The 26,483-nt window shown below is 34.8% G+C and overlaps 1 protein-coding gene across 1 annotated transcript in view; it reads right to left on the bottom strand.

Moving 5' to 3' along the window:
* The window catches only part of LOC113497885 (sialin), a 38,822-nt gene extending 15,706 nt beyond the window's left edge, over nucleotides 1–23,116 (bottom strand). The window contains exons 1-6 of the mRNA XM_026877654.1: nucleotides 22,918–23,116; nucleotides 21,872–22,005; nucleotides 19,234–19,436; nucleotides 11,203–11,289; nucleotides 10,005–10,138; nucleotides 5,862–6,011 (exon numbers count right to left, since the gene is read on the bottom strand). Of these exons, the coding sequence (XP_026733455.1) occupies nucleotides 5,862–6,011; nucleotides 10,005–10,138; nucleotides 11,203–11,289; nucleotides 19,234–19,436; nucleotides 21,872–22,005; nucleotides 22,918–23,052 (843 nt within the window). The 5' untranslated portion in view covers nucleotides 23,053–23,116. The remainder of the gene's footprint in view (nucleotides 1–5,861; nucleotides 6,012–10,004; nucleotides 10,139–11,202; nucleotides 11,290–19,233; nucleotides 19,437–21,871; nucleotides 22,006–22,917) is intronic.
* Nucleotides 23,117–26,483: the final 3,367 nt, after the last annotated feature.

Genomic DNA, 26,483 nt, shown 5'->3' with positions numbered 1-26,483 from the left:
ATATATTTATTATAAAAAGCACTAAACCCCATGCATTAATTTTAGTGCGAGTTTGATTTGGAAAACCCAAAACAACTAGCAAAAATAAAACAAAAATTGTGTTTAAAAAGCAAACTGAAATCCAGGTAAACGTGAGTAATTATCGAGATTAGACGTACAAAAAGTTGAAAGCAACAGATTAAACAGAACTTGTCGTATTTTTGGTACTCTTTCAGTAATTTCGCGCGAAATTTCTTATCTTAGCCAAACAGTACAAGAGCCGCGAAGTAACAGCGGAAGTGCTGCCGTTTCTATGCAAGATAACAACTGGTTCAAATTGAAGTTAGACTGATAAAGTTAGTGTAGAATATACTAGAAGTTTGCCGTAACTTATGGCCCATTTAGACGATGCGATAAATATCGTGCAAGTTGTAATGCATTGCGCAGCCGCGTAGCTCGGGTATCTAAGATGACATTATAATCGCCAGATAATTCTTGCACCATCTAAATGAGCCTTTATGCAGTGAGCGATTACCATTTTCACTGGTTTACTTGGCTCTGCGATTTTTGTTTAAAGACGAGTTTAATTTTCTCTTTACTATAAGGCTATAGGAATCACAGTTATTCGTTACTTTGCGATCAAACGTATGAAATTTTGATAAAACTTGATAGACAATATGGATTAACAAATAAGCAAAGATAACCAATATTAAAGCACACAATTCCGCAGATCAACTTAGTAAAGTATGAAAATTAAGATTATTTTGTCAGACATAATCTTAGAAAGGTGAAAAAATTATGGCTATTGCATATAAGTATTACGTCAGAGAAGTTACAGATTTCATTAAGAGTCTATAACGTATTTATTGAGGTCAAATTAAAGACGAAGCGTTTATAAATTTATTTTTATCCTTACTAAAAATATTAAATCTGGTATAAACTGGTAAAATCAATGAAATGTCAGGGAAGGACGTGTAAGTCGTTGTGCAACTTTTTTATATCAATAATCTTGAATAATAACTGGATTCATCTGGTTTTTCACATCGGATCGCATTAAATAAAATACAAATTTCTTTTTTTAATTAATAGTTGTCTGTCTTCATCGGCGGATTACACAAAAAGTTATCAACTTTGACAATGTTTTAATGCTAAAAATTAAGTTTGCATTTAATTTTGAAAGAGCATCCTAACTTTCGCAAGCTTTAAAGTTTATAAAAATAGCTCGACTGTAATACTTTAAACAAATAAGGTTTATTATAAAAGTGAACCAATATTTATAAGTTTATAATGACATTTAAAGCCAATAAACTTAATCTGTAATAAAAAATAAACCAATTTATATTCGCAGTTAACAAAGTATCACTGACACGGTCGTAGAAAAAAGCGCAAACATAATAAGGTGACCATGTCGAAACTAGTTTCTCGGACAGTCCCGACTGAGTGACTCATAGAAAATGAAGTTTATGCGACTGTATTTCATATGACAACTCGTTTACATGCATTTCAATCAATAAATAAAATATAAATACTGTAGATTTTTTAAAAAAACTTCATAAAAAAACTAACTCTCAAATTCTTTAATATAAATTGTGTATATATCTTACATGATAGCACAGGCAGGCTTGTGCGACGGTTGCCTCGGAAATACTCGTGTCTCGGGATCGTTTGTGCGGTATAATTGGTTAGTTGGCCCACGATTTGTGATACCGTGGTGCCAACAATTGCTGCTTGCAAGTAGCCAACCTTTTTTCATATTTTTCGGACTGATAGACTACTTGCTGTTATTATTTTTTTCATTACATGTACAATTTTACATGTATTTTTTTATTATAACAGGTTCGCTTTAGGAGTAGAATAACTTGTTATAAAATAGGCTAGGCTGATTAACTGAACGATCAGAATGAGTGACGGGCAATACGAAGCTGATTTAATTTCAAGTGCAATAGAGTTTTAGGCTAGTTTTAGCAACGTGTTCTATATGGTATCAGTACTTATAGTTTTACACATCATTTTCAAAATCAAAAGTTATTTATTCAAATAAGGCCACTAAGCAGCAATTTTTAAAGGTCAGATTACATTAGAAAGCACTCAGTGTCGCCCACCCGTCACCGCTTCCTAAGTGCTCTTGCTGTGATAGAAGAAACGGCGCAGAAAAACTCACCAACAGCACGCTGGCTTTCCATTTACTTAATTTTTTTTCGTCCTTAAGAACTAAAGAAAGCTTTATCAAATTGCAAGTCGTAAAGGACTTGGAGTTTACTGGAAATAATGCAAAAGAAACTGGAGTTACTGGTCCTGCCAACTTTCTTCACTTCGATTTCTAGAGAATTAATATCCTGTTACTTTTACTGCCTGGATATTTATATGATTTTGTACCCGTTTTCCAGTTCAAGGTACATAAAGTATAAGTTTCTAGATGTTTCATTCAGCATTACCACACGGCTCAGGCAACAAGCGTTTAGTTAATGAAGTAAATCAAACCAAACTGGAAACATTAGTTTATTCCTGCCAAATATAAAAATTGAGTTCTCTAAACCAAACAGATCTTTGAAGGAGAATCAAAACATCTTCACACAAACTTTAATATGCAATAACACTCTAAATTTAACTCAAGAGGGTCTTAATAGTAAACAATTATTTTTTCTAAATTTTGTTTTTGATTCTCGGTCTAAAATGTTTAAGAGTTAGTAAAAGAGATATGTACGAGAAGCCGTTGATTATCAATCGTTTTCCACATCGGCATCGGTCGAGGTGTGGCAACCTGCCTTTACTGCTATTAAACCTACTTGAGGTTGTCAACTTTTTGGCTGATGCAATAGGGTGGCTGGCTTGCATGATGCTTGTTTATCCTTTGCAACATCTTGATAGCAAGCAAGAAGAAATCCAAAGAGCTTTGATAAAAAGGTGAAAATTGTATATCAAAGCTACGTTTAAGTTATACAGCTGGGCTACCAGTTTGTATGATATTTGAGCACACATACATAGAACGATTACAATCTCACACAGGTTTGTGATATAACTGGATACTTTTAATTTAATAAACTACTTGCAAGTGCCTTGTGTAACTTCATAAGTACTTATTAAAAGCAACTTTTAAATGAGCAAATAGGTGCTTAAATTGTATAACTACAAATAAAATACTTACACAATTGGCTAACTTATAGAAAGGCATGTTAATTATTTATAAAGTTTAATAAGAACATAGATCAAATAATTAAAAAACGCTTAGGGTGGTTCATTAATTTACGAATTAAACAAAGGTTTTGCTTGTTTTTTTAAATGAGAATCTATCGGCTGAAATATACAGAATTTTAAAATATTACTAAAACTAAATTTACCAGAAAATTACCAATTAACGGCAACTCTAATTTCAATCTAAACATTTTTATTATATATTTTTTTAATTCATATCGTTTAAATCTATAAAATACAATCTTGTTGTTTGGTCACACTATTAATATTTCAAATAGGTTAACAAATTCACAAGGATGCTATAAAATCCGGATCGAACTAGTTGATGTTTCGGCTTAGCCAGTTCAAGTTTTATTTAAGACCCACGCTACGGGCACGTGCTAAGTTTCTCTTAGGAAAATACCGTACTTTTTCTTTTAATAGATTTATTTATCCATTTAATAAAATTACCTATTGCAGAAAAGGATATTAGCAGTAAAAGTACTGGAATAGGAAAAAAAATCGTCATTTTCTTCATTCAGTCATTTACATTCGTGGTGGCCTTGCGGTTCTTTGCAAGGACTAGTATGCACAAGGTGTAGGTTCGATCCCAAAGCAGGTGAAGTAAAAATGTAACTTTTTCAAAGTCATGCATACTTTCTAAGGGCTAAGGTGAAGGAAATATTGTTAAGAAACTTGGATTAAAAGTAATCTAAGCTAAGCTAGCTAGCGTTGTGATTAATGCCTTCCCTTTAAAACTTTCCTGCAAGAGGCCTTTGCCCAGCAGTTGGACGCATATAGGCCGGCTGAAGCCAAAAATACATTTGTTAACTGAGCCACGATTTGAACCATAAGATCAATAATTAACAACGCTATAACTATCGATACAGAAATAAATATGACTAATGACGTTAATATATTCACATAAGCCACTTCTAAATAACTATGAAGACCAAGTAACTTAATATTGTAAACAATACACATTGGAATAGCCAACACGTGCTTCGATGATAAACAATGAAATTTCTAGTAATAGATCACTTTAATAGCAGGATGCACAGGACACGTGGAGTAATAAATACTAATAACCATGTAAGAATAAGTTTATATAATGAATATGCAACCTTGTAACTTGCTAAATACATATACATTTGCTTAAATTAGTGTTTTAATGCGACACTGGTGGCTACATAGTAAACGATTAAAAATTTATAGATATCAAAATCATTTCTTTTTTCAAGTAGGCCGTTTTGACAGTCTCTTTCAAAAAGTTACAGCAATGGGTCTAGTTTCGCGTTTCTAAAGTGTCATTCTTATGGAGAAGAACCGGCAAAAAACGCTACAAATTACTCTTTCAAGAAAAATTTTACAGTACAATTTATACAATGTTATGTTTTATGCAAAAACAGCACAAAATTATAAAAAAAAAATCCAAAAATGGAAAATAAACAAGTAAAAAAAATGCTCGTAGGGACCTAGGAATCAGAATAATAATAAAAAAACTGATATTTTTTTTAGTGTGGTACGCTCTCGCAAAGTCTCATAACGAATGTCAAAAAAACAAACACAATCAATGATTTTCATTACGCTTTGCAACTGTTTAAAACTAAGCGACATCTAGTGTTCAGATATGAATTGAATAAAACCTCTTATTGGAGGCTCCAACAACCAGTTTTACGTAAAGCGCAACTGGAATCCTGACCTATCAGTGCTCGGTATACAGCTTTTTAGATTGTGAAACTTGGATTAACCGGTTTAAAATGGCGACTGCATTAAGGCTTCCTGCAGGTAAGCTAACTTAAGTTTAAGTTAATATATTTTGAATTATCAATTTAAATAAATAAAACATATCATTTTTATTAATTATTCTATTCATTACTATTAATAATTAAATCTTCAGTTTTAATAGCCCGTAATTTATTTTAAAGGAAATCATGTTAATTATAATACACTTTGCAATAAAGCGTATATTATTAACATTTTTTCGCAAGACCTGTCCTCCCGCTGCGCTGCAATATGGTCACCTTTTGAAATCGTAAGTGCGCCTGTCGCGCCCGATTGTCGTCAAGACACTTTCGCTTTTATTTTAAACCTTAGTCCTTACAAATAAAGCTTAAAGTCCCGTTAAGTACTTAAGTTTTATAACACGACGTAACACGAAGGTCTACTGCAATTATGGACGTTGAACTCTCCATTTTTTCTCTACTTATTAGCGCCTTCTATTTTCGCTCTTGTTAATAAATTAGACACTTTGTGCAATAGTTAACCAGCTAATTGGTTTCGTTTATAAAAACCTGACATACGGCAATTATGCTGAGATATTTGCTATTCTTATTTTCTGTAAAAAAGCAAATTACCCAATTTTCTGAGCTATTGTACAAATTGCTTGTTGGAGTTTAAAGAGCGTGCAATCAATTTTGACAATACCTAATAATGGACATTGACAATTGATTAGCATATGACATTGAGTAGGATTACGACGTAACAGTATTCTAAATAATTGAACATACGGACTCGTGTTTTTACGAAAAATTTTGCAAATAAAATATCGTTCTATTTGAATTATGGTAAATAATCTTCTTTTAAAGGAAGCGCAAATTTTTAAACCAAATATGGCACTATTTGGTCTAAAAATTTGATATGCTGTAAGAAAACCTATTAGAAGACACATTTTTGATGTTTTGACGTCTACGAGTGATGTTAAAACTCACGTGTTTAATGTTGAAGTGCAGGATGCTCTCGATGTAGCTCGGCAGTTGGTTGACGACGGTGAAGTAACCGAAGACAGAAGCTCCGTGAGTGATGATGATGGCCCACACTGGTGGAGATAGCAGCATACTCTTCCATGGTACTGGCATGTGCTACGAAAGAGGAAAAGAAAACATTTAAAATCAGAAGCTATAATTAGATCTGTTTTTTTTAATGATCAGAACTTTTTTTAGGATCCAATTTTTTATGTAATAGAAGCAGAGTTGATTGTGAGTTGATTTAGTGTTTTAGGCTTAACTTGATCTGTACTTAATTTATTTACAAATAGCTTCGAAATATTTGATCTAGACCACCTTATAGGATTATTAAATACTTCATGAATCAATTCAATTTGGAATCATCAACTATTTACTAAACACTGATTCAGCAAAATCTCTCTTATCCATCTATATTTAGAAAAATGAAAGTGTTCTTAACTTCATTAGTGACTCACAGGATGAGGAAATGGTTAAGTTAACCACCTGTATAATGTGTGGACGCGATATACAACTGTATTGACAAGTACTCTTCTGTATGCTAATACGATCAAGTCTAGTGTGAATAACATGGATAGAGATAACAATGTGTCATGTGGATGCGGTATTTACCCAGTTATTGTTTACTTGTGAATTAACAATATTTAGGCATGTAATGTATTGATTTTTCCTATTATGAGTTATTTGAGCTGTAACTAGGCAGTAAATTCTGTTTAATAAACCTTACATAACATCGAATTGTTAAAACTTTAATGTAAACCGTGAAATCAATTGACCATGTTTTATTTCTAAGAATTGAATCACAGTATGATATAACTATGTAGTGTGCAGCTGCTTATCACTTAAAGTTGAGTCAGTTTAGATGGCATGAAGTCATCGTTTTTGTACATTTTGTAAAGGGTTGTCTCATTGTCAATACGAGAAAACTGGCGAAAGAAGAAAAAGTCGCAAATAACAAGGTTTTTAAGAGGAATGGGGACGACTTTTCGCAGTACTCAGACCTTTCATTGGATATCAAAACCAGATTTTGGACTATTATTAGGTCGCTATATCAGCCGCTGCAAGTGAACTAAACTTTTCGCAAGGTCAAGACTTTCATCAGATAATCCATGGATCAGTTTTATCCAGTTCGAGTGACATAATATAACATGACTCACAACCGTAAAGAGTTAACATCCTTCGGATATTCATTACTTCGCAGAAAGCGCACAAAAGGCGCGCTCAGCAAAAAAAAACACCGCCTACAATCAACATATCTCCACACAACTAATGCATTTCTCGGAATAGCTCGGAATTTACCCCTTAAGGAAAAAAGCGTTACAACCGCAATTACAACGCCGAGCAATGTACACTAGAACTTTTAATTAAAAGTAAAATAAATCTACAAGTAATTGCTGCGATTAGCGTGAATCAAATATTTGTAGTTTCAAACAATGCGTCGTAATCACATTATTTAACATAGTTTATTTTGTTGTAACAAATGCTTATAAGTATGTGAGATGAATATCATTACCGTGCTTTTGTCTGACATTTTTTGCGAATATAAAAATACCGGAAGCCATATGGGACGTGTCTCAATTTGTGAAGACATATGGTCGTCCTACTTTATTTGTCAGTTGCGGTTAGATTTTTTTTTAGACTTTATTGATGTCATACTGTAACGGACAAAGGCGTGTTCGGTTGGATAGAATAAATAAGTTAAATGGTTTCATGTATGAGTATTCATAGTACTATCAGTAATATATGCTACCTAAACCGCAATAATATTAAGAGAGTCGACGGTACCTATTTTATTTAAAACAATGACTTTGTTTTTCTCACATTTTTGTACAGTGATTTAAATGGGTTTTTCTTAGAGACAAAAAAATATGTCAGCAAGTAACATGTTACGTTCATTAATAATGTACAAAATTATTTAAGTATTATAAGCTAAAAGTACCTATTTAGTGCCATTGACAATGAAATCAACATCCGATTAGAGTGTCGCAATCTCGAGAAAGTTATCTAGAAGGCAGTCTAAGCATAAATAAATCCGTTCATGAAAACGCAATGAATTCTTCAGAATTTCTCATAAAAACAATAACGGAAAACCAGTGGTTGATTGAAAAAAACATAAAATGAAACAGGAAACTTCAGCTAAGAATTTTACGTAAGAGAATATAAATGTAATTTATTGGTCATTTTTATGTAAGCACTAAACTAGGAACTTTATTTCCATCGTTTCAATTTATTTACATAAGGAATTTTAATTGAATATTCAAATATTTCAATCGTAGTTCTGTTTTAGTACTTTTTTTAAAACAGTACTGAAAGCGATTAGCCTGGGCTTGCGATCACAGTATTTAGTCTCTCTTCCACACCGGCAAAAGATACCGGTCTGAAGACTGCATGTGTTAATAATGATTATAGAAATCGTAGTTTTTAGGTTACCACTTTTAGCTTTAAATATCACATATCTTATAGGCCTCAGTTACCACCAGCGGCAATATATTTGTAAAAATATTCATATTTTTATAAAAATTGTTACTTGGCTTGAGAATTAACTGCATTTTTACAAATTATAAATGATTTATGACAATCGTGGTTTGGTTATAATCCTCTGAGACAAGAACTTGGCTCGTTACACAAACATTGGCAAAAATCTAGCCATTGTATTTAGGAATCGAACAATTCGTTTGATTTAGTGCTAACAATAGGTTTTGATAATGAACATTGAATAGACGTAAAATATGCTTAAAATAGACCGATATTTTATTACATAATGAAAAACTGAAGACAATACATTGTTTTCAAATGACGCAAAATAATTCTGTAAAATAATGCAAGTTTTTATATCTAAGTTACCATACAATTTAAATGCAATAAGAAGAACTACTTTTGTAAGTAAGGCACGTAATGGAAGCCGGCTATTTGTAGACCATAATACCCTACATAAGTACAGTCAACAGGTGACCTACGACTTGGTAACTAGGTACCAAGTTTCTCACACACTACGCGAGCATTAAAAACGTATTATATGCAAAGCAGACAAGCCTTGAGCCCATAAAGTGTACAAACGATTTGTATTCATGATTTTTCGCTATGTTAAACGAATTTTAATTTGCTACCTTGACGATTGCCAAAAATGTTCCATTGATGGAGCCGAAGATAATAAAGTAGTGAGTAATTTATGTGACGTATGTACGGAGAAATTTATTGAGAGCGTGCTACGATCTCTTAAAGATTTTGGCGCTTTGGGAAAAGGATAAAAGTTTGTGCGAGCGAGATTAATGTATACAAGCTAGTTGTGTGAAACAGATACTGCGATATTTTGTGCTCTTTCTCGACGTGTCTAAGACACGTGTAGTGGCCGCACATTAAATTATTGAAAATGTGGGAACGAGACAGCGTAAAGCAATGTCTCTCTTTCTTCAACAGCTTTACTTTATAATGTGGTGGTAAGTTCCGAGTACTTCCGAGTCCCTCTAGCCAAGTCACAGTTCGACAATACTTACCATCAGTAGACGTCGCTTAAATTTATGGAGATGACATTTCGTTGCAGTAAGTCACGTGACTTGGACCTGTCATCTCCATAGATTTGAGTGTGTTCTATTGACGTTAACGATTGTAGAAATGTCATTTAGCTAATGCAGAATTGATCGTATGCTTAACGTAAGACCACTTTCTAAAAGACTATTTAATTAGCAATACAATTAAATCACATTCCTTTCTATGGACGCATTTTATTATTATGACAAATTAGCATGCCTTGTTGTCTACTGGTGTATACGTCATCATTGTAATCAAGTACCGTATTATGCCATCTTTTACTCGCTTGATATTTATTATGCGTTTTGTTTCTTCAATACTGTATAGTAATCTTTCCTGACGGTTTTTTTTGGAAACTGTCCAAGCAATGTTTATTAAACCTAATTTAACATTTCTAATATTCAAAATCGCTCCATATACTGAAAAAGTAAGATGCTTTTCTTTTTATTTATTACATAAATATTATTTGAATATCGCAGAACTACTTTTGGTTAGAGATTGAAATTTCTCGAATACTTCATGTTGCTGTTTATGTGTTGTGTTATCTCAGTCTGAATTTAAGGAAGTAATATTTTTACTCACCCCTTTGTTATTGCTGTCTTGAGGCAAAGCCTTCATGAGGAAGTTACGTTCGGTTTCAGAGATGCGCGGGTGCTGCGCAGGAGTGTCATAGACGACGGCGAACCAGGCCACAGACCACATCACACCGATTATACCTGAGGAGATGGGAAATAATTAAAAAAGGCTGCGAGAAGGACTGGGTGATATGGGGCAATTTGGGAGGGCTGCATGAATTGATTGAGAGGATAAATATAAAAAACTTAAAACCATAATAACAATATCATCGTTAAGCTTCTACTACTAAGCTTTTGTTTATTGATAGGTAGGTAATTTAATTTAAAAATACGTACTAAACAGTTACGTGATTTTTTTTTACGCTTCCATAGAAATATACGAAATCTTTACTAATTGGCACTATAAGTTTTGTAATAGATATTTTTATTAATCACTACGCTTGTGTTCCGGAGATGGGTAGTAGGTACCAATCTAGAAGCCAGAAATCCTCTCTATGGTTTTTTTACGGGCTCATATATAATTCATGGAAAATTGGTAAGTGTTAAGGAAGATATCCATCATGTCTGTTTACCTGTAAAATGAAACTGTGCAGGAGACACGGATATCTAGAAAGTTCCACGTCTTTTGTTCCATGTTACAAGTGTGACAAACATGAAGTTCCTTCACTATAACCGAATACAATTGTTTGGGACAATGCCTCCTTACCATAGAACATATTAGAACTCCTCACAAAAATTTACGTAATCAGGAATGGGATCTTCTTTTAAGTAATAACAATAGATATACAAGGCAGTAGTTTTCAGAAACTTGTTATTTTTGGAACAAAAAAATATATTCTATAACTTTCACACAACGCCATCTAGTCTCAAACTAAGTAAAGTGGCTTTATCTATCTATTATAGATATTCTAATTTCTTTAAATTCTAATTGACTTTATATATAAAAATGGTCGGACTCTTTATGCTTAATCCTGAATCAAGTATAAATAACAAATTCACAAAGCTAAGTACTTTTCTTAGACAAATTTCTACTACAAAATCGAAATTCAATATCACCAACAGCTGAAACATCAATATAAATCTAATAGAAACTTCTGGAAAGTGCAATATGGTTTTATAGGCTGTTCAATTCAATGTGTCAATTGTTAATAATGGACTATATAGTTATAATCGACAGGGTGGGTGTGCCCGCGTGGGTACTTTACCGGTGAAGTAGAAAGCTGACTCCCAGCCGAAGTGCGCTATCAGGAACCCGCAGATCGGCATCGTCAGCGCTGCGCCCAATGATGATGCTGCAAAATAATGGTATTGTTAATAAATAGAGCATTTGTCCTGTTGATTTTATAATATAGGTTATTTATAATTTTGTTCTGTTAATGTAATTTTTCACTGTGTTGATAGCTCGTCACATTTTTCATTGATACTACTTGGTGACGACCAAGTAGAGTATTCGAGAAAGAAAAATGTCTTAAATCTATGATCGCCAAGCTGTAGACAATGACTGTTTGGCTTTAGCTTTAAAGAGCTTTCGGCCCTACAAGAATGATTTGGGGATATCCCAAAACTCTTCCAAGTTTGTATTTCAACCTTCTTTAGATGAAGGAAAGACAGTGTTGTCTATACCATTATTATTTTATTATCCGCATCATATTTAACTCTTTATCGGGAAGTTCCCTAAATCCCTATTCAGCCTTTTACATACTTGTAAGCGCCATGAAAACATCATTCCAAGTAAACAGAGTATAATCTCAAATGCTAATCTGTTTGCAATACAGATAATGTAACATCGAATATAAACTATTAATCCACTATAAGATTCTCCAACTCAAATAACATTGTTTTATGGCAATAAGAGAATATGCTGTGACAATATTAGACTTGTTATGTAAACTGCAATAAAACATACAGCTATTATGTCAATATTGACAGTAATTATAGATCGATGTCTTGTTTATATTTTTAAAAAGGTCGTGGGTAACATTCGTTATGGTAAGTTTGTTATGTTTTTAATGTTTATTCTTCCGTGTGATTATAAGAATCTGGGAAGAGGACGGCGCTATACGGAATAAAGCAGTGTTTTAATTACACTATACAGATTCTTAGGTGTCGTTTAGATTTCCTGAAAATATAGGAGATGCTTTTTTTTTTCTTTTTTTTTTTGTCTAAATATATTTTACCACCATACTTGTTATTGACGTCAGCTCTGTACAACGTCCGATGCGTTAAATAACAGGATCTTCTTTTGCATGACTAAATCTTTCGCCTTGCTTAATTTTTTACCTGCTTTCTAGGCAATATATTTTATTTTTATTCTTCCGTGTTAATTTAAGTTCTACTATACTACGAATAGTATATCAAACAGTTTCACTATACAGAGTTTTATTCTTCTCATGAATGTATATGAAACTATCGAATATTTGAGTAAAGGCCATAAAATGGACGCGGTTTACGTGTTATCGTGAACTTGGCAATGGTCCCGAGTAGGTCAGCCGATGGCAGACCGAACTATACAGTGATGTAATATTACGATCGTCTGGAACAAAAATGCTTGAATGGTTTATACGCTTGCATAGTTACAATGCACCGATTAGAATTTCACATTATTTTCAACGTATGGTTTTCAAACAAATTGATTGACTGCTGCCTCATGAGTCATGCTATACTTATGTAACGATTATGGAACAATAAACAATTTATTATTTATTTATTTATTATGCTTAACGCAATCTTATGAGGAGTACCTAAAAACGATAAAAACAGTTGACATTATGTCAGTCTGTCAATGTCAATTATACTGAAATTCAATGTTTAAAACAATGCAAAAATGCTGAATTGTTTCCTTAGATACGGCCTCGAACTTTTTCGCGCTTTACAAGTAGAAAAACTGATGCCTTTTGATTTGATGTCTTATTGTACTAATTAAAAAAAGAATAAAAATTAAACCTTATCATCAGATACCCATTTTTTGGGACTTTCTGTGTACACTGTAAACCGTCGTCATATTATGAAAGCCATCTTTCACCGATGGAGATGTCTATAAAACACTTATTACTAAAAAAAATGTTTCATCCATTTGAAAGTTACAATGCCACAGAGTCATTCACAGGCACGTCAATATAACACCCGTCGTTTCTACGTCGGGGGTAAAAAACTACTATTCCTAAGTTGATATCCACAAAGGAAAGTTCCTAGCATATGAGGTCAGTGCATCGGCATGACGTATCAGTCGGTTCACATTGCCGGATAACTAACGAACTGCTGTTGCTAGCAGTAACTATAATGTTTTCCGGAAAACGCATATTTTAACTGTTTTGTCCGCAATATTTTTTTTACCAACATACGTCAATTTTATGTCCTAAATATAGTATTTATTTAGTATAGGGAGCCCTTCTTTTAATTAAAAAAATCCTACATTGATCTCAAATTAGCCTCAAAACAATGGAAAAACAACATCATCAAAATAAATCACAGTAATATACTTATAAGCTTACTTTCCCAAACAAATACAACGTTATCAACTACACAAAACTCATTGATTCGCGTTCCACATTATTATTATCAAACTTGCCTGTTACATCGCAATATCAGTATTTCAACGATAAACGTGAAAGTCTATAAGATCTAGAAAGTTCTAAGGTAGTGTTATAGAATTTTCCTTGAATCGACTTTAACAGCATTTTAAAGATCAATAAATCACTTGTTTATATCTAAGTATTTCTTTACTTAGAGATAAATGTTTTTATAAGTGATTTATGAATTGAGCTGTATAGATTTACGATGATTTAGAAATCATATTGTTGTCTAGAATAGCCTATCCTATTTATCCTAGTTTATTTCCTGAATTATCAATAAATACTGTAAATATTGTAACTTGTCGAGTTAATCCATCAATAGATATATAACTTGCTGTTTTTCTTCTTGGGTAATGACAAAAGGTTAGAATGGATTAAATGCGAAGTTATTGTACCAGCTGATGAGATGTGGCAGGCAGGAATTCGAAATCGTCTATTTACAGAAGTGGACCGAATGGGTACAAAAGACAAGAAATATATAGAATATATGTATTGTGTTTTACTTAAATAAAAACGAAAACAATATAGGTTCTGTACAGATTTCTAATGAAATCCGCAAAAAGCTCTTGACTTTACTAAACCGGTCTTCAAATGTAGAAGTTCAAGGTATACCTTTTAATAAAGGATATAATTAATCGTAAAGGCTACAGTTTTCCTCCAAAATACCTAGACCCAGTTGATAAGGACGTAACGAAGGGCGGTGTGTCGCGTGACTGGATTTAAAAACATATTTTTACGACCGGATACCTATACTTAAAATTGTTTTTAAAATGACTAACCGCGCGCGCCGGTCGCTGTTAAGTATGCATTAAAAATATCATTCGATATTTTAATAATATTATTACAATCGGCACGGAAGACAAACTGAATTGCTCCTGATATATCAAAATGACGACACTTTAGTTTTCCATAACAAATTCTTGGTTATAAATCAATCATTTCAACAAGATCTTTTTTAATCACAACTTCCTTCATTCTTTAATCAGTAACTTGATAAACTTTAAACAAGACACTACTGTAAAGTAGCCAACACTCATTTGTATAAAGTTACAACTTACAAAAACTATTAGCTTTCGCAAAATGACCATAATTGTTAGACACGTAAGGTCTATATTAACCGCATTTGTGCTTAGCTGAACTTATAACCCGGTGATTTACGAACAATGCGCATAGTGGTCCGATTCCATTTCATTCATTAATCAGTTGGTAACAAGAAAACATAGGGTCACCATGCTATTAGACTGTCCCGAAAATTCCTAAATCGTTAAATTTTATCACGTGTGTTCGCACGATGAATGAGTTCACTTTTCTTTTTACAGTTAAGCTAAGGCATGCTATTGTTCTGCCAAAGGTTATGTGACCATGTTTCAGCTCATTACAATGGACTTGTCGCGATAAGCAAGTGATTTGGAAATCAATTGAAACTGTTTAAATTTAAAACAAGGTAATTAAGTATGGAACGTGAATAATAAGGGAAGCTTGTACAAGATTTATTTTAAGGCAATTAACAATTAACGACTGCAGTGAATGACCGTGATTGGAATTCGATGAAATGTAGAAAACGTTTGAAAAACAAATGCATAATTAATTGCACATTCTCTCACAGTCATGAAGTCACAAAGAATGCGTGTCTTTTTGCACAAGACTTGGTATGCATTGCCTCGCGACCTCTGCCCTGGAACGATTCCAATACAAACAGAGTATTTACGCAAATGCAAAATATATTTTTGATTGCATTACTCGAGCAATTCATACGCAATTGCTATCGCTGATAATCGGTTAAAGGAAGCTCTTGTGGCGAGTAAACATGATAAAGATTTATTGCTAACTGTCAATTTGTAAATCGACCTATATTTTGTATGGAACTTTGTGGATTAAGTCTATTGACTTGTGAATGAAGAACGTGGAACTGCAAACGAGTAAACATATTGCGTCACGGTGACTGGGAATGTTTTAACTCGTAAATATTGGAAGACGTCCATTTGAAATTGTAGCGTTTACTTTTTAAAATGAAACAAACGTGATATAATAATACACATATTTGCACTAGTTTTGCGACTCTGTAGTTCAGATAAGAAAGCATTTCAAATATTTGCCGACAATACTTTAAAATGTAGGTCACTTCCTGTCTTTAATACAAATAAAATATGACTATGAACTTGCACGGTATTTTTTAGTAAGTAATCAATATCAGGTAAACAATTAAATATATCATTTGTTAACTAATACTAAACATATTCAATAAGTTAATAGAGCCGTGTAACATTTGTCACAGCAGTTCATTAGTCATTTAGTAACGTATAAACTAACGTTTCCAGTTGAGTAATTGTGACAAGTAACAATTTATTGTTTTCATTATAACATCGTGCGTTCCGTGTAACGTTTGTGTGAATATATTATTTTTACTAAACAAGGAAATGCATTGCATACGTGCTCTGTACCCAAGGTTGTGTTAACCGTGAATTTATAATCAGATATCATGTAATAATGGTGTTTTAAATCAGATTTCTTGTTATGACCTTTTTGTTTAATTCTAAAGAATGATACTTTTATGAAGACAGAGTTTAAATATTAAACATTGGTTGAGTATTCTCGCAATTGCAATAAAGTAAATGACATAGGGGTAAAATAAAGCCCGCAGAGCATTCCTAGCGTCGCCGGCAAGCATAGTCGCCGCAGCCACCACGTGACCACGTCCCGTACTAAAATATAACTAAGCCGCGCTTCTCGGAACTGGTTAACCCTAGAAAGATAGTCTGCGTAAAATTGACGCATGCATTCTTGAAATATTGCTCTCTCTTTCTAAATAGCGCGAATCCGTCGCTGTGCGTTTAGGACATCTCAGTCGCCGCTTGGAGCTCCCGTGAGGCGTGCTTGTCAATGCGGTAAGTGTCACTGATTTTGAACTATAACGACCGCGTGAGTCAAAATGACGCATGATTATCTTTTACGTGACTTTTAAGATTTAACTCATACGATAATTATATTGTTATTTCATGTTCTACTTACGTGATAACTTATTATATATATATTTTCTTGTTATAGATATCGTGACTAATATATAATAAAATGGGTAGTTCTTTAGACGATGAGCATATCCTCTCTGCTCTTCTGCAAAGCGATGACGAGCTTGTTGGTGAGGATTCTGACAGTGAAATATCAGATCACGTAAGTGAAGATGACGTCCAGAGCGATACAGAAGAAGCGTTTATAGATGAGGTACATGAAGTGCAGCCAACGTCAAGCGGTAGTGAAATATTAGACGAACAAAATGTTATTGAACAACCAGGTTCTTCATTGGCTTCTAACAAAATCTTGACCTTGCCACAGAGGACTATTAGAGGTAAGAATAAACATTGTTGGTCAACTTCAAAGTCCACGAGGCGTAGCCGAGTCTCTGCACTGAACATTGTCAGATCTCAAAGAGGTCCGACGCGTATGTGCCGCAATATATATGACCCACTTTTATGCTTCAAACTATTTTTTACTGATGAGATAATTTCGGAAATTGTAAAATGGACAAATGCTGAGATATCATTGAAACGTCGGGAATCTATGACAGGTGCTACATTTCGTGACACGAATGAAGATGAAATCTATGCTTTCTTTGGTATTCTGGTAATGACAGCAGTGAGAAAAGATAACCACATGTCCACAGATGACCTCTTTGATCGATCTTTGTCAATGGTGTACGTCTCTGTAATGAGTCGTGATCGTTTTGATTTTTTGATACGATGTCTTAGAATGGATGACAAAAGTATACGGCCCACACTTCGAGAAAACGATGTATTTACTCCTGTTAGAAAAATATGGGATCTCTTTATCCATCAGTGCATACAAAATTACACTCCAGGGGCTCATTTGACCATAGATGAACAGTTACTTGGTTTTAGAGGACGGTGTCCGTTTAGGATGTATATCCCAAACAAGCCAAGTAAGTATGGAATAAAAATCCTCATGATGTGTGACAGTGGTACAAAGTATATGATAAATGGAATGCCTTATTTGGGAAGAGGAACACAGACCAACGGAGTACCACTCGGTGAATACTACGTGAAGGAGTTATCAAAGCCTGTGCACGGTAGTTGTCGTAATATTACGTGTGACAATTGGTTCACCTCAATCCCTTTGGCAAAAAACTTACTACAAGAACCGTATAAGTTAACCATTGTGGGAACCGTGCGATCAAACAAACGCGAGATACCGGAAGTACTGAAAAACAGTCGCTCCAGGCCAGTGGGAACATCGATGTTTTGTTTTGACGGACCCCTTACTCTCGTCTCATATAAACCGAAGCCAGCTAAGATGGTATACTTATTATCATCTTGTGATGAGGATGCTTCTATCAACGAAAGTACCGGTAAACCGCAAATGGTTATGTATTATAATCAAACTAAAGGCGGAGTGGACACGCTAGACCAAATGTGTTCTGTGATGACCTGCAGTAGGAAGACGAATAGGTGGCCTATGGCATTATTGTACGGAATGATAAACATTGCCTGCATAAATTCTTTTATTATATACAGCCATAATGTCAGTAGCAAGGGAGAAAAGGTTCAAAGTCGCAAAAAATTTATGAGAAACCTTTACATGAGCCTGACGTCATCGTTTATGCGTAAGCGTTTAGAAGCTCCTACTTTGAAGAGATATTTGCGCGATAATATCTCTAATATTTTGCCAAATGAAGTGCCTGGTACATCAGATGACAGTACTGAAGAGCCAGTAACGAAAAAACGTACTTACTGTACTTACTGCCCCTCTAAAATAAGGCGAAAGGCAAATGCATCGTGCAAAAAATGCAAAAAAGTTATTTGTCGAGAGCATAATATTGATATGTGCCAAAGTTGTTTCTGACTGACTAATAAGTATAATTTGTTTCTATTATGTATAAGTTAAGCTAATTACTTATTTTATAATACAACATGACTGTTTTTAAAGTACAAAATAAGTTTATTTTTGTAAAAGAGAGAATGTTTAAAAGTTTTGTTACTTTATAGAAGAAATTTTGAGTTTTTGTTTTTTTTTAATAAATAAATAAACATAAATAAATAGTTTGTTGAATTTATTATTAGTATGTAAGTGTAAATATAATAAAACTTAATATCTATTCAAATTAATAAATAAACCTCGATATACAGACCGATAAAACACATGCGTCAATTTTACGCATGATTATCTTTAACGTACGTCACAATATGATTATCTTTCTAGGGTTAACTGCAGCATGGCAACGGTTGCGCAAGGTTAAATCGCGCGGTCAACTAATAACGGCCAATCAGAGGCCGTGGATGCCGTGACGTCAGCGACCACGCCTGCGCGCGCCTCCGCCGCCATATTGTAGCTTTCAAACAATTGCACGCATCACTGCGAAATGTTTGCGCCACGACACGGAGCGATAACAGTCCGAGCCCTCTTTACGTGTATGATATTTTGTGACACGATATCTTGCAGACGTAGGATGACGATTGTCGCGGAATAGAGGCCGGTCAAGGCTGTTACTCATTTAGATTTATGGCGCCCTATTTGACCTGGACAATTTGCTAGCGTAATTAAAGCTGTTTCGTATTATTATAGCGGGTGCAAATTTATCATTATCACGCAACATTGTTGAGACCTAGATACCAATAATAAATGGGACAGTAAATTTAAGCAATAAGTACTTACCCATCATGTTGGACATGAATTTGGATCTGTCCATTGGCGGGATCCATTTGGATGCCATGGGGAGGATAGCTGGCCATGTCGCTCCGAGGAGGAATCCAAGAAGGACTCTGACCGCTACAATCCATCCGAAGCCAATGGCAGCGGAGCCAGGAGTAAGGAGGGTGAGTATACTGGCTAGCAGGGTACTGTAGCCGAACACCCGTCTGGTGGCAAAGAGAAACAAATGAATTAAAGGAAAATGGAATAATGAAAAGTACGAATTTCATGCGTAAAAGTTTTCGCAGGGTCTTCGATGACTAATAAACGCGCAGCAAGTCAGTAATACCATAGTAATCTCTAAATAAATGACCTTAATACTGAAATATGAAGCTTCACACCAATATAAATCACCGCATCAAGATTATAAATAAAGTTAAACGTTGCGTGCCTTTATGACAGGCAATCTAATACGAGGCACGTCAAAAATCCACCGCCCGCATCGACGTCTCAAGCTGACACGCGAACATTTCACGAGTGATCACACACAATACTTCATAAACCGTAACGCATACCGAACACAGCGAGAATGTTCGACGTTAATCATCTTTTTTACCTACACAATAATATTGGCTGTCAATAATCCCATATAGCATCTAGTATCTACCCCAGGTTTTTGTCTTTTTCCTCAAGGCGATTTTCAGCGTCGAAAGTTTTTTTTTGTCTAGTGGAAATCCTCATGGACATTCTTCGCCCTGGGGAAGGCGAAGGGGTGTGCGGGACTCCTACCGGCTAAAACCACTGGAATGCTTACCGCTTCCTCTAGTCGGGGGCCAAGCGTCGAAAGTCTGACCCAACATAAACAAAACCACGTTGGTTAATGACACCATTCAAAATAAAGTAATCAGAATACTTGATAAACTTGATTTCAGCGTCCTCAATATAGTGTTATTCACACAATTAGTCATGAACCGGTCTCAAACCCGTGGAGTAAGTGCAGTCGTACCGGCTATTTTAATAAGGAATATTATAGTTACTTGATATTTATTTGACTTTAATAGTGGTAACTATCGACATGTCCTGATTTCAACCGCACAGGTTACGGCTATCGCGACATTAACCTGATTTTTATACAACACTTTCAATAACCGCTACTTATATCTGCTATTTAACATAAATACTGATATTTATGTGATTGCTATGCAAAGTTTTGTGCTATGAAATCATTGCTGTCACTTATAATAGTTTCAGCAACTCTTCAATTATGTTTGAGTGATTATCATAGTTCAAATCGATGGCAAGGACATACAAAAGCATCAGGCCAATCAGCTTCGTTGACTCCTCCTGACCCTTCTATTAATGGAGTCTAGAAAGTTCGACGCTAAAATTATTCGGACATACGAATTACCAGATGCGTATAATTTAAAATGAAATAACGCTGGTACGCTTGATTGCATCGCGAAAAGAACTAACGTCAAATCGAATATACCTCATGTTATTGAGTTAAATAAAACGTTGGAACCGGTCTCTTAAAAAAAGAATTGCATGGCCACTCATATTTCACATTCGGAATATAACATTGAATGACGATCATTTCCGATGCGGTGTGCGGTCGCCGCCCTTTTTACTTTATAACTTTTTTTTCATTCCCCATGCTTGGAACAAGGAGTTGCAAAAATGAATGGTATAAAGAAACTGTTGTTTACCATTCTGGGGCCAAGTTTTTATTGCGAACGGACACAATAGCAAGTATTATTTGCAAATTGATCTGCATTCCGGTTGAGATGAGCTAGGGATTGGCTGGGCGCGGTACAGTAATGCTTGCCAAATGCTCTTTATAATTCAGTCTGGAACGTATACTCGCGTCGACTAAAAACGTGACTTTCTCACGCGACAGCTATAATTAGGTAATGTGTTATGAGCATGATAAACGTGCTTATGAAGGTTATATTTTCTTTAACGTATCATTTGTGTTGAGTTGGTTTTTATGACTAAGTATACACACCCACTGCTTATTACGTTGTATGAGGTTAGTGAAGCCTTCCGCGACTTATTTGGCAAGATGCCCGTTGCTTACGCATGGGAAACGCCTTGCAACTAACGCTATCAATAAAATGTACTCGTAAATCAAAAGCTGGAATTGCGTTTTGGCAAGTTCTATTCCAAGGATAATTTTATCTCTCTCAGTAAATCCGGATTGTATTACACTTGGCTAAAGACACACAGTGTCTAGTAGGAAAGGTAGGAAATTGAATATGTACGTAATATTCCTTATTCGTGAACAGTTGATAAACAACAATTATATCCTCATTTGTCGACATCAAACATGGTAATAGTAATTCATGAACTTGGCCTACATATTTAATTCACGTTACATTGAAAAACCAGTATTATCACGAGATGTCATACGTAATACATATTTTATTTAAGTCAACTTGTTAATGGCAGTAATTATTAAGAAACGTTGATTATGCGCGCTGATATACGTATGTATTCAGCAAGATTACTTTGAGCTTTACTCAGTACACGGTACATCTTAAAACCGCTGGGTAAAGGAAGTTTTCGTAACAGTTTATAATGATTCTGACCCAACCGGAAAACCTTTCTCAATATGAAATTCTGAGAATTATGAGAATGATATTAAATATTGTATTTTTCTTACCTAGCTCCAATAATTTCCGCCAGTCTGCCACCTGGTAGTTCTGTGAGCACATAACCCCAGAAGAAGCAGCCGAGAAGGTGGTTCTTCTGTTTCGTGTCCCAGTGATAGCGTGTTTGTTCTATGTGCTCTGGATGCTGGGAGAAAACAATGAATATTAGGCAACGAACACATGAGCATGTCTTAGGGCCTAAAGCCAACTTTAAAGAATATTATCGTAGTCTTGAAAGACAGACGACAAGCAACACCCTGTAGCGAGTTGTCGCGCTTCTACAACCGCAATAAAACCGAACGAAGAAAGAAATAAGGAAGATATATTCGTATGAGGATAAGGAAAGAAATTGGTTCGGTACAATATAAGATTTAGGAGCCAATTCTGCAACTGTCAGCAGTAAAGCTTCCTATATAATTTCATGGTACACTGATTTAAGTTCCCGTTACCTAAATGATTGATGAGCAGAATTCTTTCAAAGGGATTTGCCCTACACGGATGCAGGAAAAAAATCAAAATACATACAAATGTTTTCGTGTATTGTACAACTGCAAGATTATTTGTGGAGTTTGGAATTAATGTTATGTTTTTGAATACCTATCAATATGAGAAAGTTGAATACAATAGGAAACGCCTATCAGTTTTGCGGTAGGGAGGGAATAACCCGAGTTATGATCTCTAGAATGTGCTAGAATTTTTTACAGTATAAGTCAATAAGCTGCAAAAAATGTTGCAAGGAATGTTAATGACTTTTTTTTATCTTTTAGAAACATCATTTAATTAAATATTTTTTTAACATTCACAAAAACATCTTTAAATGACATGGAATTAACAAACATTAGTAGAAGAATCTGAGGTGTGGAAATGGAAGATTAAGAGGTACAAAAATATTCAAGAACGGGAAATAAAAGAAGAAATTAAAAAAGGTAAGGAAGTAGGAGAACAAAAGTCTAAACTATATTATCAATCAACAATATAATATAATCAATGAACCCAGCCCAATACAGTCTGCAGCTGGGTATAGGCCTTTACTAAAGTTACTAAAAAGTATTCTTACCTCAGTAACATTGTGTGGACCAAGCGTGAGGTTAGCCACCGTGTGATTATCGTTTTCATCGTAAATCATCTCGACGACCGCGATCGTGAGGTTCACTCTGAGGGCGTAGTTCAACATAAACCCGAGGAGGACCATTATATTCAACACTTGGACACATGTTAGACAACCTGGAACAAAAGAAAACGCAAATTAGTCTTAAATTATTGCTACTGACGAAAGAGCTGGTTAGGGGGTAATTGAGGTTCTTTATTTGAATTAAATCAAGTGGAAACGACTCTTAGTAAGATATAGATATAAGGAAAAAGTTCCATTGCTTAATACAATAAATAGTAGTCGCCTCAATTATCCTCACGTGAGTACAGTCGCTACTATTGGGTTACAAAATAAAATAATAACATTAATTTACGAACACAGGAAAATTGCGTTTTTCATTACAGCAGAACAAGAATTAATAAGTAAAAATAGCGGTCTTATCAATAGCATCTTATGCTATAAGCCCTTACCTACGACTATTTTAATTAACTTATCTATCAATCGATCAGAAGATTAAATGCCTACTCATGATAAGAAAACAGAATATCATATCCTATCGAGTATCATCTTGTTTACAAATTACGAGTTACTTGGCCATATCTAAATGCAAAGAGGAAGTATTTTTTGACATTGAAAATGTTTTGGAACTGAAATTTTGCCGACAAGCATGGCGCGTTTATAGAATATCTAGATCTGGATTTGTTGATTTTATTGTGTCTTGTGCAATATTTGCGAGAACTTAAGCTCTAGAATGCCTTCATGGACTCCGCTCTGGGGCAGGTTGAAAGGTATCCCAGACTTCTACCGGCAAAAATCACTGGAGCCTGGGGCCACAAGAATGCGATGCCAACTACTTAACCCTAGAAAGATAGTCTGCGTAAAATTGACGCATGCATTCTTGAAATATTGCTCTCTCTTTCTAAATAGCGCGAATCCGTCGCTGTGCGTTTAGGACATCTCAGTCGCCGCTTGGAGCTCCCGTGAGGCGTGCTTGTCAATGCGGTAAGTGTCACTGATTTTGAACTATAACGACCGCGTGAGTCAAAATGACGCATGATTATCTTTTACGTGACTTTTAAGATTTAACTCATACGATAATTATATTGTTATTTCATGTTCTACTTACGTGATAACTTATTATATATATATTTTCTTGTTATAGATATCGTGACTAATATATAATAAAATGGGTAGTTCTTTAGACGATGAGCATATCCTCTCTGCTCTTCTGCAAAGCGATGACGAGCTTGTTGGTGAGGATTCTGACAGTGAAATATCAGATCACGTAAGTGAAGATGACGTCCAGAGCGATACAGAAGAAGCGTTTATAGATGAGGTACATGAAGTGCAGCCAACGTCAAGCGGTAGTGAAATATTAGACGAACAAAATGTTATTGAACAACCAGGTTCTTCATTGGCTTCTAACAAAATCTTGACCTTGCCACAGAGGACTATTAGAGGTAAGAATAAACATTGTTGGTCAACTTCAAAGTCCACGAGGCGTAGCCGAGTCTCTGCACTGAACATTGTCAGATCTCAAAGAGGTCCGACGCGTATGTGCCGCAATATATATGACCCACTTTTATGCTTCAAACTATTTTTTACTGATGAGATAATTTCGGAAATTGTAAAATGGACAAATGCTGAGATATCATTGAAACGTCGGGAATCTATGACAGGTGCTACATTTCGTGACACGAATGAAGATGAAATCTATGCTTTCTTTGGTATTCTGGTAATGACAGCAGTGAGAAAAGATAACCACATGTCCACAGATGACCTCTTTGATCGATCTTTGTCAATGGTGTACGTCTCTGTAATGAGTCGTGATCGTTTTGATTTTTTGATACGATGTCTTAGAATGGATGACAAAAGTATACGGCCCACACTTCGAGAAAACGATGTATTTACTCCTGTTAGAAAAATATGGGATCTCTTTATCCATCAGTGCATACAAAATTACACTCCAGGGGCTCATTTGACCATAGATGAACAGTTACTTGGTTTTAGAGGACGGTGTCCGTTTAGGATGTATATCCCAAACAAGCCAAGTAAGTATGGAATAAAAATCCTCATGATGTGTGACAGTGGTACAAAGTATATGATAAATGGAATGCCTTATTTGGGAAGAGGAACACAGACCAACGGAGTACCACTCGGTGAATACTACGTGAAGGAGTTATCAAAGCCTGTGCACGGTAGTTGTCGTAATATTACGTGTGACAATTGGTTCACCTCAATCCCTTTGGCAAAAAACTTACTACAAGAACCGTATAAGTTAACCATTGTGGGAACCGTGCGATCAAACAAACGCGAGATACCGGAAGTACTGAAAAACAGTCGCTCCAGGCCAGTGGGAACATCGATGTTTTGTTTTGACGGACCCCTTACTCTCGTCTCATATAAACCGAAGCCAGCTAAGATGGTATACTTATTATCATCTTGTGATGAGGATGCTTCTATCAACGAAAGTACCGGTAAACCGCAAATGGTTATGTATTATAATCAAACTAAAGGCGGAGTGGACACGCTAGACCAAATGTGTTCTGTGATGACCTGCAGTAGGAAGACGAATAGGTGGCCTATGGCATTATTGTACGGAATGATAAACATTGCCTGCATAAATTCTTTTATTATATACAGCCATAATGTCAGTAGCAAGGGAGAAAAGGTTCAAAGTCGCAAAAAATTTATGAGAAACCTTTACATGAGCCTGACGTCATCGTTTATGCGTAAGCGTTTAGAAGCTCCTACTTTGAAGAGATATTTGCGCGATAATATCTCTAATATTTTGCCAAATGAAGTGCCTGGTACATCAGATGACAGTACTGAAGAGCCAGTAACGAAAAAACGTACTTACTGTACTTACTGCCCCTCTAAAATAAGGCGAAAGGCAAATGCATCGTGCAAAAAATGCAAAAAAGTTATTTGTCGAGAGCATAATATTGATATGTGCCAAAGTTGTTTCTGACTGACTAATAAGTATAATTTGTTTCTATTATGTATAAGTTAAGCTAATTACTTATTTTATAATACAACATGACTGTTTTTAAAGTACAAAATAAGTTTATTTTTGTAAAAGAGAGAATGTTTAAAAGTTTTGTTACTTTATAGAAGAAATTTTGAGTTTTTGTTTTTTTTTAATAAATAAATAAACATAAATAAATAGTTTGTTGAATTTATTATTAGTATGTAAGTGTAAATATAATAAAACTTAATATCTATTCAAATTAATAAATAAACCTCGATATACAGACCGATAAAACACATGCGTCAATTTTACGCATGATTATCTTTAACGTACGTCACAATATGATTATCTTTCTAGGGTTAATGAGCTTTGCAGGGTTTGCCACAGGCTTCAAGAAATATAATTAGAGTTGTGGGATAGTGCGCATACACGCTTCCAGAACTATTCCAGAATATTGCCGTAGCGGTAGGTGATCAATTAAGACCATAAGGATGACAGCAAAATAACATAATAAAGTTCAATAAGAATCATTATGCCGTAATGAATTCAAATCAACGTGATG

Source organism: Trichoplusia ni, chromosome 10 (assembly GCF_003590095.1).
Source record: "Trichoplusia ni isolate ovarian cell line Hi5 chromosome 10, tn1, whole genome shotgun sequence".
Lineage (NCBI taxonomy): Eukaryota > Metazoa > Arthropoda > Insecta > Lepidoptera > Noctuidae > Trichoplusia > Trichoplusia ni.
This window is presented reverse-complemented; position numbering and strand designations above follow the sequence as displayed.